Source organism: Alternaria infectoria (genome assembly GCF_024043175.1).
Source record: "Alternaria infectoria strain BMP 0036 chromosome Unknown scaffold_8, whole genome shotgun sequence".
NCBI lineage: Eukaryota > Fungi > Ascomycota > Dothideomycetes > Pleosporales > Pleosporaceae > Alternaria > Alternaria infectoria.
The window spans coordinates 1,391,477-1,407,419 of record NW_026250697.1 but is presented as its reverse complement, the minus strand read 5'-3'; the positions used below and the strand labels follow the sequence as shown (position 1 = coordinate 1,407,419).

The 15,943-nt window shown below is 35.8% G+C and overlaps 3 protein-coding genes across 3 annotated transcripts; all 3 read left to right on the top strand.

Moving 5' to 3' along the window:
* Positions 1-9,342: 9,342 nt before the first annotated feature.
* J4E92_005905 (uncharacterized protein) lies at positions 9,343-10,473 on the top strand (the record flags this gene model as incomplete). Its single annotated transcript, XM_051497281.1, has 1 exon — positions 9,343-10,473. One exon carries the CDS (start codon positions 9,343-9,345, stop codon positions 10,471-10,473), a length of 1,131 nt encoding a protein of 376 aa, XP_051352941.1.
* A 477-nt stretch (positions 10,474-10,950) lies between these two features.
* On the top strand, positions 10,951-12,234 carry J4E92_005904 (uncharacterized protein; the record flags this gene model as incomplete). The annotated part of the gene is made up of 1 exon (XM_051497280.1): positions 10,951-12,234. The coding sequence occupies one exon, from the start codon at positions 10,951-10,953 to the stop codon at positions 12,232-12,234; it is 1,284 nt and encodes a 427-aa protein (XP_051352940.1).
* A 1,859-nt stretch (positions 12,235-14,093) lies between these two features.
* Positions 14,094-15,931, top strand: J4E92_005903 (uncharacterized protein; the record flags this gene model as incomplete). Its single annotated transcript, XM_051497279.1, has 5 exons — positions 14,094-14,141; positions 14,193-14,601; positions 14,664-15,180; positions 15,235-15,340; positions 15,395-15,931. The coding sequence occupies 5 exons, from the start codon at positions 14,094-14,096 to the stop codon at positions 15,929-15,931; spliced, it is 1,617 nt and encodes a 538-aa protein (XP_051352939.1).
* Positions 15,932-15,943: the final 12 nt, after the last annotated feature.

The following is a 15,943-nucleotide window of genomic DNA, read 5'->3' as shown; positions in this document are numbered from 1 at the left end:
TAAAAATATAGTATAAGTATTATAGATAATAAACTTTTATAAACTTACTCTTACTATTAATATACTACGCTCTATTATACTTACCTTTATACTATTTAAAAAGCCTATTATAATAGAGCTCTCTAGCGTACTAGTAGACTTTTAGAACTTTTTTAATAAATCTAAAGTCTTAGAGTTACTCTCTTATAGAGGTACTATAAACTATTATATTAAGTTAGCTAGATAGTCTAATAAAAGCTTACCTACGCTCTTTTAGAGCTTTCTTTACTTTATATTACGTAATTAACTATTAGAGCTATAGTAGTAGCTTATAAAGCTTATAGATAAGAGCTAGATCTATACTAGCTTCTCTACTATAGGTATACTTATACTTTTAGTTAAGAAGGCGTTAGGTAGATAGTGCTTCTACATAGATTACTACTTATTAAATAAGATTACTTAGTCTAACTACTACTTACTTCTACTAATTAAGAAAACTCTATATATAATATTATAAGTATAGTAGTTTATAAAAGTTAATATATAAGCTACATTCTATAAGCTTTATATAGCTAAAGAGAATAAGTACCTAATAGTGTTCTATACCTATTTTAGTCTCTTTAAGTAGCTTATCTATTTATTTAAACTAACTAGCGCTTTTACTACTTTTTAATAATATATTAATAGTACGCTCTCTAAAACTCTAAAGTAATACTTAATAGTATATTTAGATAACATACTAATATTTATAAGTAGATTATATACTAATTATATAGTAAAAATACACTAAGTGCTTTTACTACTTTAAGCTACTAGTCTAAATTTAAACTTAGAAAAAAGCGTATTTATAATAAAGAAGGTACGCTATCTTAGCTATATAGTTTAGGTAGAAAAGATAATTTATTTAGACTCTAATAAACTAAAAGTAGTCTAGAATTAGAAGCTTCTACGTACTATAATAGGTGTTTAGAGTTTTCTAAAGTTTATAAACTTTTACTAGAACTTTATAAAGAAATTCTCTAAGATAGTAGTATCTTTATATTATCTTACTAGTTAAAATATTCTATTTAAGTAGAGTTTTACTAAGTATAAAGCGTTTAAGCGCTTTAAGGTATACTTTATTATAGAGCTAATATTAGTCTAGTAGAACTTATTCTAGAATACTATAGTTAAATATAACTACTTAGAAGTAGCTCTTAGTAGATACTTATTATAGTATATTAATAGCGTTCTTTACTCTATAGCGTACTACTCTACTACTTTAATAGTAAAGTAGTAGAACTATACTATTTATAATAAGAAGCTTCTTATAGTAGTATAGTATCTAAAGACCTAAAGTAGTAAGCTATAAAGTATTTTTTATCTATTTATAGTATTTATAAACTATAAGAACTTAGAGTACTTTATAGACTTACGTAAACTTAGTAAGTACTAAAGTAGATAAATAGAGTTACTATCTTAGTTCTACTATAGCCTTAAGTTTAGGCCTAAGCACTTCTACGCGTAGTCTAACGCGCTAAGCTAATATCTATAGAATTAGCTCTAAAAGAGCTCTAATAAGATAGTAGTTATATACTTTATTAATATTATAGTACTTATATTATTAGAATATACTAGTAATATATATTAGTCTAAAGAGTATCTTCTCTTTATAGATACGTATATATAATAGTTATAGAATAAGACTATTACATAAAACTATAGTTACGTACTTAGACTATAGGCTACACTAAATAGATTCTAAAAGTTCTTTACTAAGACGTATACTAACTAGTAGATTAGTAACTATATAGTAAGTATATATAGCGTACTTCTCTAGTATAGTATTATATAGCTACTATTATAGAAGCTCTTAACTACTATAGTTATCTAGTATATATATAAAAAGAGTTTAGTAAAACACTTTAGAAAGAATACTATATTCTAGCTACTACGCTATAACTATTATTAGAATAGTATATTAGCTAATATAGCGTAATATATCTATAACTACTACTACTATAGCGTATACGTCTTAAGAAAGAAATATTAAGATTTTCTATAGCTAATACTAGTTACTATATAATATTAGATGTAAATTTCTATAAATTTTATAACTAAGCTTTTTTAGAAGTCTTTTAACTTACTATAGTACTTATTAGTAATAATAAACTAACTATTAAAGTATATATAGTTAGAAGCTATAATATTAATAGCTATAAAGTATTACGCGCACGTTTTTTATAATATCTAGTAGCGTTTTTATAGTTTTTTAACTACTATTATTATAGACTAGAGTTCTAACTAGTTAGATAGCTTTTAGAAGATCTTCTACTAGCTTATAGATATTAACTAGCTTCTATCTACTACGTATTACCTCTAGACTAATAGTAGAATAGAGCGCGTAAACTAAAAAGTTTAGATAGTACTTTATATAATAGTAAACTTTAAGTAGACTAACTAGTCTACTTATCTTTCTATATATTAATTAGCACTAAATAATAAAAACTTCTTAGTTATAAGTATAAGCCTAAACCTACTTCTAAATAGCTATATAGTAAATCTATTATAGAAGATACTAATTCTTAGTAAAGTAGATACTTTTCTAAGTAGCTTAGCTATAAAGTTTCTAGAATATCTATATAGTAAAGCTAAGTTAGCGTAGATAGCTATTACGTTTTAGTAGTAGCGCTAGTAGAAAGTAACTAATTATAGCTAATATTCTATAAAATATTTCTAATCTAGTAATAAAGTTTAGTTTTTAATATATAATATTAAGACTAATAAACTAAGTAGTAAACTTAACTAGCTATAAGTTAGGTATATAGTAGTTACTATATCTACACTACTTATAGTTATATTAGACCTTTTTAGTAATCTTTATAAAACTATCTATATAGATTTAGTAGAAAAGACTACTAAAAACCTACTCTTTAGCTAAGTATAGGCTAATTTCTAGCTAGAGCCTACTTTAGAATTAAAAGAAACTAATCTAGCGCTATAGAAATTTAGAGTAAAGAAAATTTTATAAGCTAAAAGTATATAGAGTTATAGTAAATATTAAGTACTAGTAAAATAGATTAGCTATACTAATCTATTATAGCATTCTCTAAAGAATTTTCTAGATATAGTAGTACTAGTATAGTTTAAAGTAAAGTATAAAAGTATATAATATTATAATAGCGTAATATAAGTTTAAAGAGAAAAACTTTCTTTATTACTAGTACTATAAAAGCGCTAGACTTTATTTATAATAAAGAATAAAAAAGTAAACTAAGGTTTACACTAGAAACTAGTATAAGAATAAAATAGTACTAGACTAAATTCTAGAGTTATAATCTAAGATTACGCTATATTCTATAAGTAAGAACCTTATAGCTCTATCTACTAAGAATCTAGCTCTAACTAAGTTTTCTAATACTACTATAATAGGTCTAGCTAGTTACGTTAGTAGCGCCTCTCTAAAGAAAATAGTAAATAAAACCTAGATCTAGAGTAACTATAATAGCTACTATATATACTATTATAGAAGTAGCGTATAAAAGAACTAAAATAGCTATAGTAACGTTTATAGTAACTTTAGTGTAAGCTATAGTATAAACTAAAGCTACTATCTATATAGTAGTTTTAGAAATAGTTATAGTATAGTAAAGTACGTAAGTAGAAGTAGTAGTATAGTAAATATAAATAGTAATAACTATAGAACTTTAATAAAGATAAAGAGAAAGCCTTAAGAAGATACTACTAGCTAGTAGTACTAGTAGTTTAGTAAAGTTTAAGTTAGTAAGTAAAGCTAGAAGTTTACTATAATAGCACTTACTATAATATTAGAGAGATTAGTAATAGTATTACTCTAGGTCTACTAAACTACTAATATTTACGCTATTATTTTACTTATATTACGTATAATAGTATTAACTAAAGCTATAGTATTACTACTATAACTATAAGAAGATATTAATAGAGCTAGCTAGACTTTTATACTACTACTACTCTAGTTATTATAACGCTTAGTAGCGCAAAAAGGTACTAAAGTTATAATAAAACTTTAGGCCTAAACTATCTTAAGAAGCTTAAAGAATACTCTAGCTAAGTAGTTAAAGATAGATATAAAGATAGCTCTCTAGCCTTTTCTTAGCTCTACGCTAGCGCTAATTATACTAGCTATTATAATATAAGAGTTATTATTATTAACACTATAATACACTAGTTTAAACTAGTAATAAAGAAGAACTTAAAGCTTTTTATTAGTAGTAAAAAAGTTATTAATACGCTTATAGTGTAGCTTCTTACGTAAGTAGATTTAATAAGTAATCTCTAAATAGTATATTAGTAGTACTATAATAGTAAACTTCTAGACCTAAAACTTATCTCTACTATATAGATAGCGCTAAATAGTTTTATAATTCTTAGTAAACTTAATATAAAAGAGATATAGTATATTAAAGTCTATTTCTACTAAAATAAAATTTTTCTTATTACTATTACTATCTACTTTAAATCTATTAATAGCTTATCTTTTATATATAATTCTACTATTAGCTCTATAGCCTAGTATAAAGTTACTAAAAGAATTATTTAAAAAGCGCCTAAAAAGCTACCTACCTAAAGCTAAGCTATAGCTACTATTAAGTACTATTAGATACGCTATAGTAATAGTATAGCGCTAATATAAAGTATAATTAAAGTAGTAAAAGTATAAGTAGAGTAGCGTAGTAGAAGTTATATAGATATATTATAGTAATATATATATAGTAGCGTATTATTATATATAGCCTAGAAAGATTTCTATATAAGCCTACTTAGCTAATAGTATTTTAGTAATATAGGCGCGCTAGCTATATACTCTACTACTATAATCTATATATATAACTACTATAGCGCGCGCGCTATAAATTATAGAGTTTTCTAGTACTAGCTATAGTAGTATTATTATATACCTATTCTACTCTTAGAGTATTTATATAAGAAATCTATTATAAAAGCTATTTTTTATATTTTATTATTACTACTTTTAAGCTATAAGAGTTGCGTAGTATCTTACCTCTACTATTATAGTTAAGAATACTTAGCTTTATTCTTAAGTATTAGTTTTATATAAGGTATTTTTTAGCTTATAATAGAAAATTACGTAGAATTTTATAAGTACTATAGAGAGTATATAATAGACTTAAGCTTTATCTAAGCCTTAGCTTAGTATATAAAGTAAGACTTACTATAAGCTCTCTCTCTAAGAAATATAATATTTTTACTAACGCTTATTATAGCTACACTTTAAGGCTAGTCTATAATAATTATAACCTATTTATTACTTTCTACTACTAATATTCTAGCTCTTATATAGTCTACTATATTACGCGTCTCTACGCTTTAAAAGTAAGCTTTTAGTATAAATATAATATTACTCTTATCTATCTATAAGGCTCTTACTAGAGAGCCTAACTTATATTTAATATCTATTAATATTCTCTCTTTAGATATAGATATTATCTTATCTTTTACTATAGAGTTCTTCTTAATTAATACTTTTATTAATATTAGTTAAGATAATACTCTATAGCCTTAACCTAAGAAAAAGAAGTATAAGAAAAATAGAAGCTATAAAAGAAGTAAGCGCTATAGCTCTACTATATTATAGTCTACCTAGCGTAACTCTTCTCTATTAGCTAAGCGTATTAAGAATAAACTATAAGTTACTAATACTTCTAATATTAAGCTTTATAGTTGTCTATATATATAGAACCTAAGATATAATAAAATACTCTACTACTTAACGTTATAACTAATATTAACTCTTAGTATAAATAATATTATTAAGACATACTAGCTTATAAGTACTATTACTACTTTCTTTATATAAATACTTTATTATAATCTTCTTTCTATTAATAATAATACGTAAGAATATCTATAAGATATAAATAAAGCTATTTATTTTTACCTTACTACTATATAAAAGTATCTATAAAATATTACTACTACTACTAAAAATACTTCTACTAAGGTCTCTATCTAGAATTCTAAGAAAGTAGAGAGTTAGAGTTTTAACGCTAAAGTACTAACTACTATAAATATACTTTTTAACTAACTTAGCTAGTATAATACTTAATATAGTATTTTTAAAGTTAATAACTTCTTTACTTTATTTTTATATAGTAAGCTTACTTATAATAATTTAGAGGTTACTTTAAACGCTTTTTATATTATTACTAAAAATACCTAGTAAGATATCTATAATAAGTAGTTAACTAGAGAGCTTACTATATAAGAATACTAAGTTATTTAACTAAGCTAGTTTATAGATACTACTTTTAAGAAGCTTACTAATAAGAATTAGGCGTATATATAGATTATTAATTAACTCTTTATCTATATTATTTTTCTAGTCTACTTTAACTAGAAAGATCTAGAGAATATTTAGCTAGCTTCTAAGAAATAGTAAATTATTTATAATATATTTAGAATTAATAGTAAGAGTAAGGTAAAGCTATACTATTACCTAAAGAAAAACTCTAAGATAACTAAGCTAAAGAAAAAGTCTACTAAGCTTATTTCTAAGAATTATTAAATACTACTAATAGCTATCTTTCTAGATAAGAGTATTAAGTAGAAAGACTCTTAATACGTATAGGTCTATAAATTTTACTATACTAAGAGTATTATTATAGAAGGCTGCTACTATAACTTATCTAGTATTAACTTTTATTTTAGTTACTAGTTATAATAGTATAAGTTTAAAATAGTTAAAGACTCTAATAGTAAGCTTAGTAAGAAGATTAAGAATAATAGTAAGTTTAAAGTTCTTAAGAATTATAAAGTTACTATAGATTTTAATATCTTTAATAATATAAGAATCTAGTAAATTAATAATAAGTTCTTTATAAATACTTTTAGAATAATTTAGCTTAGCTATAAGTTTCTTAAAGTATAAGGTAATAAATAAAATATATTTAAAAAGTATAACTTAGTCTAGACTAGAATATAAAAGATATCTAAGAACTATTTTTTTAGTATTATCTACTAGTCTATAGTAGATATTAACGCTTAATATCTAAAACTTAAAGCTATATATAATAAGAAAGTTACTAAGAAAGAAGCTAAATAAGTAGTACGCTTTTCTCTAGTATTCTAGTAGTATAAAAGAAAGGCTATTACTCTTAATAATAATACTAAGAATAAATTCTAATTATAGAAATCTTTTAGTATTACTTATAAAAATAATACTAAGTTAGAGAATCTTTATAATAGCTTTATTAAAGAGAAGAATCTTAACTTTCTTAACTCTAGTAAGAGTAATAAGAACTTTATTTCTCTAGTCTATAAGCCTATCTAGCCTATAAACTCTACTTTATTTCTACTTTAGTAAGCTTTTTTTAATTTCTTAGAAAATAGTAGCTATTTTAATCTATCTTATTACTATAGTTATATTACTACTATTTCTAAGTTAAAGAAAGTAACTACTAAGCGTTTTTCTTTCTATACTAACACTACTAAGTTTATATTAAAGAAACTTACTACTAAAGTAAAGTTAACTACTAAAGTAAAGCTAAGCGCTAAGATAAAGTCTACTACTAAAATAAAAAATACTAAAAACGCATTTCTAAAGAAGAAGCTTAAGATATCTCTAACGCTAAAGTCTATAGTAGTAGCTTCTTAAAAGAAAGTTACTAATAAAGCTACTATAGAGAATATTAACTTTACTCTAGTACTTCTAACTTTTACTTAGATAGCTATAATTACTTCTACTAGAGATAATATACTTATAAAAAAAGTAGACTCTATTATAAATATACTACTTTCTACGCTTTTAGAATCTATATATAATAGTAATAACTTCTCTACTCTAGTAACTAGAGAAGATAATAGTACTTCTAATAATATAACTTTCTAAAAAAAGGTATATAATTATACTATAAATATACTATTATTTTAGTATAATATTTAAAGTATAACTAGAACTACTTTAAAGAAAGTTTACTTATCTAGTATACTTTTTCTAACTTTTTAGTAGTTTATAAATTAGACTACCTAGTAGAACTTTCTATTAATAAATATAGCTATCTATAAAAGTTTTTTTCTACTATATATTACTATTAGTTTTTTATATAAGTTATATTTTTAGTTTATAACTTTTTTTCTACTTTATAGTTTTATCTTAGTAGCTCTTTAGTGCGTCTACTATATTTTATTAATATATAAAAGTTTATCTCTATAACTTTATAAATTCTAATTACTACCTACTATAAATAATAGTTACTTCTACTATAGTTTTCTAGTATTATTTTATTTTTCTCTTAGCTACTTTTAGTATTATATCTCTTTTTAAGCTTTTTAGTTACGCTTACTAAAGTAAGAATATAGTACTTTTTCTATATTAAAATAGTACTACTTTTATTACTAGACTTATAAGTTTATAGATAAAGTAGAGAAATAACTATAAAATAATATTTTTTACTATCTATCTTTATAGAGTAACTCTACCTTTATTACTATTTACTTTATAAGCTTTATTTTTTATTTCTACTATCTACGTAAAGAAGAAAAGAGTTTTATTAAAGAATATATTTTTTACTAAGCTATAATAGTAGATAAGGCTCTCTAGAGAATAGTAGAAAATATATTTATTAAGAATAGACTTTTAGCTTCTTAACTAATAGAGAGAAAGCTATTATATAACTACTAAGTATAGTATATACTAAGTATATAAAGCTTAACTCTTTCTAGTTTAGCTTATTAGACTTATTACACTATTTACATTAAATCTACCTATCTATAACACTAGCGGTGTTCTTCTAAACCTGTTATTAGCAGCAGCAGCAGCAGCAGCAACAGGCAATTGTACTAGCAGACCTACCCACTAAAAGATCTAGTAAAGTATAGCCTCCTTGTCTCTACTACTAATAAAGCAAGGTGCGATCTAAGTAGAAACGAGCTCGACAAGTTCGACGAAACGGCCACTCGTCTAACACAGCGAGTTGAAAGTGGACATACTAGATTCATTCCAAATATACTATCTGTCCGGTTGAGAGGGATGTTGTCATACCTTCTTGCTCGATACACGTAGTGCGCAAAGCTTGCGGCCGCTTGTGCATTACAGTTTCAAGATATGCAGGCATATTCTAACCAACCCTGCCTGCGGTACTCACCTAGAGTACCCTTTTCGGTTACGAATTCTCGGCTGCTCAGATGATCTCATTGTAGGAGCACGATGCGGTCTCACCGTAGCCATCGACGTCAGCACACCTAGCATGCACGCTGTCAGGAAACCATGTCAACACCATGTTCGAAATCAATATCGTTCCTAGACTCCTGACGGTATATTCCAAGGGCTAATTTAAAATCCCAACAACCGTCGAGAAGCAACGCAACATCGCCATCGCATTCATGGCTACTCTCGGGGATATGAGGAAGCAGTTGTCCGATCTTGTAGCCAATGTCAAAACAAAAGGCTATCAGATAGAGGACGCCATTCCGGACGTCTTACGCGATCACTTCAAAGAGTTGAGCGAACTCAAAGCAGCGCGAGAGTACATTAGGGAGATTCAAGATCGTGAGCAAGACCTGCAAACTCATAACAATACATTGCGAGCGAAAATCAAGGAAAAGGAAGCAGAGATTGACGACCAACCAGCAGAGTTCAAGGCGCTCAAAGTCGATCTCCAACAGGCGCACCGGCAGATCGAATACTACCGTGAGCTTGCTGAAGATTCGCAACGGCGTGCACAACGTTACGAGCGCGAGCTTGCTCTCGCTGTCACGGACCAAGCTGCCTCCGATGAAATTATCGCCAGAGCTGACCGTTTGCAAAAAGAGCTAGAACAACTTCAGTGCACCATTGTGCAACTACAGGCCGAGAACGAACGGGCAGCTGAAACTTTCACCAACCTTCGCGCACACGACGCAGCGATCATAGCAGCCAACGAAGCTAAATTTGCAAAGATTCTGTCTCATACGTCTGAAGTCGAGAATGAAAGCGAGCAATTTAGCGAAACGTTCACTACGCTCATTCATGACTTAGAGTCTGAGGTTTTATCTGCTTCCGCCTCCCTTAACGATAAGGCTGCTCTGGTACAGAAAACAGAGACGCTCTATAACGCCATCGTTAGTGAGGCAGCACCTTTAGATCGGTTCTTCTCTCGCGCATTCAGGATATTGAACATCTACCAAATTCTTTTCAGGTCGCTTTCCGATCCAGCCCACTCCAGCACTTCAAGTTTGCCCCTTGAGCTAGATCCGCTCATGGAAGGAGCCAGCCAGGACTTGTATGTCTACGAGCAGGTGCATCGGACGATGTGCGAGGACCATGGTCTTGCTGGAGAGCGAGCTCGTACACATCTCAATGGTATTTCGAAAAGCGCGAACGAGATGATGCAAAGCTTCAATTCCATCAAAGCTGACGTAGCAATGTTTTTAACTCGTCTGAAGAAAGAGCCAGGCAGTTGGGTGGCTATGAGGGCGAAATTTGGTGGGTCTAGTAAGAAGAAGGGGATAGGAAAGCGGTTTTCCATGGGCTAAGGCTCTAGAGACGCACGTTTAACGTCACCTAGTGAACTTTGGGCGATTTCGTAGTCAATTCATGTATTCCACTCTATTTACCATCGTGCGCACAACTACAACAAGTATCAGTATCACTTTTTGCCCTTTTCAAGATCAATCAAACCGGTCTTGGCCTTCTCTGATTCCCGAAACTATGACGGCAGGCATTGTGCACCTACAGCATGTGAAGTTATGATCTTGGAAGATGCAAGCTCAACACCTTGCGAACATCGCAAGAGCATGTCTCAACTAGAATCATCTAGATGGGACGCGCTATGAGTATCGAGGTTGTAAGTAGTCATCCCGTCCCGCTGAGTAGTAGCTAGGTACGTCGACAATGCGCGCCCGAAACTCACATGTGTGAGTACATACCGTCTAGTGAATGTCTACAACAGGCAGGTACATTTAGCGTTGTAGATCTCTTCTATCTTGAGATCACCTCAGCTTTACTCAACTATGGTTCTCGATGCTGTTGCAACGTCCGAAAGCGCTTTGTTGCGTGCTCTGGAGACGTTGAAGGCCACTGCAGGTCCTGGAACAGTTCATCCTTCATCCGACTCACTTGTTACAGGCGAGACAGATGACAGCGAAGATGAGTATCAGCCGGGTCAACAAGAGTCAGAACAGGATCAAGCGGACGAAACAACATTAGTTACACTGAAAAATGCTCACCGTGTCACTCAGCGCGCCATGCTTACCATGGAAAGAGAGGGGAAGCAACGCCATGCAGAGGAGCAGGTCGGGTTCATCATCATAAAACGCGACAATAACAAGCCAGATGCCTATGGCGAGTCGTCAGAAACGTACGGCCCACTGCCGTGGCCGGGGGTTGCCGAAGCATACAACAAAAAGTATGATATGTCTGTCGGTCCAGCGGCGATGGAAAAGCGCGCGCGACAACATCGACCTGCTTGGTTAGCCAAACATCCAGGTTATCCCCTCAAAATAGTGTACGCAAAGAAACCAAAAGCACAAGCCGCTCGGCGCTCGAAGGTTGCCACCCTACACGCTCACGCTCCTTACGTGCAAGCCTACACCAACAACCAAAAGGTTCGTGGTCCTACTGAGGTCTCTCATGCTGACAGACCGCAGATGCGTGTGGACAAGGGCGAAGGGTCCATCTCCAATGAACGCATCGCCGGATGGATGCCTCCAGATGCCATTCGAAATCGAGCAGACGTACATAACTACATAGACGACCTGATGTCGGCACACGTCGAAAAGGTTGTACTAGAGGTACATGACGCACATGACTCACCATCTGAAGTTGTCATCGGCGACCTCGAAGACCTTGGTAGCAGCTCCGTGGTGCTTCAGCAATTAATGGCTGCCGACAGCGAAACGACAGTACAGGTTGAATGCTCATCTTTAGAGGTCGTTCAGTGGTACGTGCAATGCAGCTCCGCCGGATGTTTGACAAAAGCGCCGGCAGGTTTCCATCGCGGAAACGGCTCACTAATGGACCTGTACTGCTTGGCTGCACAGCTTCAAGATGACCATATGTGCGGGCTGATATTGGCGCGGTGGCGCACTCTTGCGGAAAAGAACGCCGAGATGGATTTAAGTGTCGAGAACATGAACTTGCTCTTCGAAACCACTCGCTATGAGGATCCAGCCCGCGGATTTTGGGTTGATATCGCCCATAGAGCGGGGATAGCTCCTGAACTTGTTAACATGGGCGTCTGCAATGCGGAATTGATTGCTGCAATCCAAAGCAGAGAACCAGAGGTATCTGATTGAGTTTGACGAGCCTTCTGGGCCGCCATGTCGCCACAAAGACGATAGCTCTCTAAACCTGATGGGTTAGGATTGAATACAGGACGAGACCACTAAAGACGATCCGACCTATTCACAGGTCGATACACAATCTTGGAATAGTCGATGTAGTTCGATGCACCCTAGATATGTTACCATCAATTGTTAGTCTTAAACGCTTTGTTGTAGTCCTATAACGCTTGATTCCAGTCCTCGATGATGCCGGATCTAATGCGTCATCTCGTTTTTCGTCGCGCTAAACATGTCCATCTTGACGCAGTGTTTTTGGGCTTGACTCAGAAATCCGCCCGGTGACCTGAACAAGATGTGTCCGGAGCAAAGTCCAAAGATTTCGTAAGGATCTAAAGACAAACGTCAAGCGCTGTGATTAGTATTAGCAATCGACGAGGAGAGAAACGGCCCGCATTACCGATGGCCACAATCTGATGATTAGACCTCCCCTTTTTGTACCTAGGTAGGATCAATACTCACCCACCGCACGCCACACGCCGCACCCTGACCCAGCAGTTGCAATTCATCTCAAGGCAGACTGCAACTCAAGCTAGAATAGCCAAGCCTTCGTAACGTACTCTTCTTCTTTTGCTGGCATGCTAACCAAAGTAGTCCCGGAGTTCATAATATTAGCCTCTCCACACACAGAGCGTATGCCTCTTACCATAGTAGAGCTTTCGTGAAACCGTTGGTTTAAGGTGTTGTTGACCTGACCGAAGCTGGCACGGAGACAGGCTCTCCGTAGCGCCTGTCCGCACTGGTCGTAACCTCGGGAACGCCACAGTAGCGCTGTCGCTTACGGCTGGGCAACCGAGTGATGGGGGCTCCTCCGTTGCACCACGACATCCTCACCCCATCACTCGTCCACAACGCGCCAATGTGCATACACCTAGCTCCCATCTAATCGAATTTTGCTTGAGACCCCCGGCATGCAACGAGGCGCTTCCAGCCGACTGTCATGCAGAATCAAGCGTCAGCAACCGCCCTAGGCCATGTGCTGTGCCATGCGCTTGCGCTCGCGCCAATCCTCGACATCGGAGCTCATTCGCGGATAAAACCGCTACTATCAAGACAAGCCTTTCTATCACCTGGGGTCACCTCCTGCGTCAGTCTCCAATGCCTCATCCAGCATGATCCTGCTGATAGCTTTGTGCTGAGCTCGCCCAGCGCCGCCGTCGGCACGGGCGATCTACATTCCAGCTAGTGTTGGCCATTGTCTGCTGATTTTGAAGGATTGCCCTTCTATTTTCTAGACCAAAAGCATACGCGGGGATAGGCGATCTGTCCCCAATACTGTTGCGAGTTGGAGTAGCCCTGTCGAGACCGGCGAAATGGGATACCTTCATATGACAAGGATGTGTCCCGGGTTTGTAAGTACCAGGAGATTCCCCGCGTTCTACTGTTTCGCTATCAGGGACCTGGTCGGCGTACTGGGATCGTCTTGGCCTAGTGGCAGCTGTCGTGCAGCAGCCAGCACGATTGCCCACGGTCCACGATTCCGATAGTTATGCCTCTCGATACTACACTTCTTCCAAGTATGTGGCGTATGCGCTTGAACGGGACGGTTGAGGCTTGTTCGAGATGCTGGAGCCGCTTCCCGATTAGGATGCGGGCCAGAGCCTTCCGCGCCCATTTAGCTCGGGAACATATTTCCAGAACTGCGAGTCCGACAGCACGCCGCTGGGATGCAGCATTAGCCGGACATTGCGGGCCATAGCCCGGCAGTCTGGTCTTTGAGGTCCTTCCCTTGAACATTTCCGATTTTGTTTAATAGTCCACCCGTTTCCCAGACGTATTCCACACAGCTCATCTGGAGTGTCTCCACCAAAGCAATGTCGGACATCAAAGAGTCTTATGCTACGACGACCTCAGAGAATGGCGTAAGTATCTTGTTCAAACTACGAGCCGTTGACTGTACTTACACCTACCAGGACCACAAAGGTGCTGTGGCTGACATCGCCATCATCTCTGGCTCCGAAGCCATAGCAGAAGCCAAGCTGAAGGAGCCTGTTCAACGTTTCTCCAGCTCTGCTATGCTGCTTTACGTCTGTGCATTTGTGGGATTCTTTTGCTCGACATGCAACGGGTTCGACGGATCCATGTTCAACTCGCTCCTCACCAACAACACCTTCAAGGAGTACTACAACGTCGAGAGTACCGGAGCCTGGGCTGGTATCGTTACTTCCATGTACCAGATCGGTGGTGTTGTTGCCCTTCCCTTTATCGGCCCAGCCTGCGACACTTGGGGTCGTCGCATTGGTATGATGATTGGCGGAGTTCTTGGCTGCACTGGTGTCATCATCCAGTCAACTGCTCCTGCGTCCAACCCTGTCGGCCAATGTAAGCAACGCCCACGTAAGACGTCTCGATGAGATTTATGCTGATTTCGCGTTCCTCCTTAGTCATGGGTGGTCGTTTCCTCCTCGGCTTCGCAGTCCCAATCATGACAACCGCTGGTCCGCTTCATGTCATCGAGACTGCGCACCCAGCTCACCGTGGTATCATCACTGGTCTTTACAATACCTTCTGGTTCGTCGGATCACTTCTCGCTGCCGGTGTCACACGTGGGTCCGCCAATCTCGCCGGCAACCAATCTTGGAGGATTCCCGTCTGGCTTCAGATGCTCTTCCCAGCCTTACTCGTTATACTGCCTCTTCTTCTTCCAGAGAGCCCTCGCTGGCTGTACACCCGCGGCAAACATACCCAGGCTAAGAAGACTCTCGCCAAGTACCATGGTTGCGGCAATGAGGACAGCATCTGGGTTTCCATGCAGATTCGCGAATACGAGGAATACCTCAACATGGACGGAGGAGACAAGCGCTGGTGGGACTACGGCTCTCTCTTCAAGACTCGTCCTGCGCGCTACCGCCTCGCTTGCAATTGCATAGTCGCGATCTTCGGTCAATGGGCAGGCAATGGGTAAGTCTGCTGGACTAGTACAAAAAACGAAGTCACTAATCATGTGTCAAACAGTGCTGTCGACTACTTCATCTCTGGTGTTCTCGAATCTGCAGGCGTCACGGACGAGATCAAGAAGATGAACATCAACTTGGGAAAGAGCTGTATGCAGCTTGCATTCGTAAGTCTTTTCACAAAAACGATACATGTAAGATTACTGATTGCTGGCGTCTAGGCTGTCGTGGGAGCTCTCTGCGTCGACAAACTGGGTCGACGACCCATGCTAATCGGTACTTTTTCGACCGTGACAGTAATTTGGGCCGGGGCCATCGGCGCTGTTTCTTACCAGAACAAGACCGGAAGCATCCCTGCCGGTAATGCCTTCGTAGCATTGGTCTTCCTCTTCAACGCCGTCTTTGCCTTCGGTATTACTCCGCTCCAGGCCCTCTATCCCGTTGAGGTGCTCTCATTCGAGATGCGCGCCAAGGGTATGGCCTTTTCCAACTTGGCGCTTACCACAGCCATGTTGATCAACCAATTCGCCTATCCTATTGCTCTGGAGAAGATTGGCTGGAAGCTGTACATCGTCTTCGCCTGCTGGTGCCCGGTCCAGGCTTTCGTAGTCTGGCTCTTCATTCCGGAGACCAAGAACCGCACGCTCGAGGAGATTGATGACATCTTCAACGCGCCCAACCCGAGGAACGCTTCTCTTATTAAGAAGAGGCTCGCCACCGACGCGCAAGGCAACGTTCTTGAGGTCGAGAAGCTGTAAGCCTCTCATTAG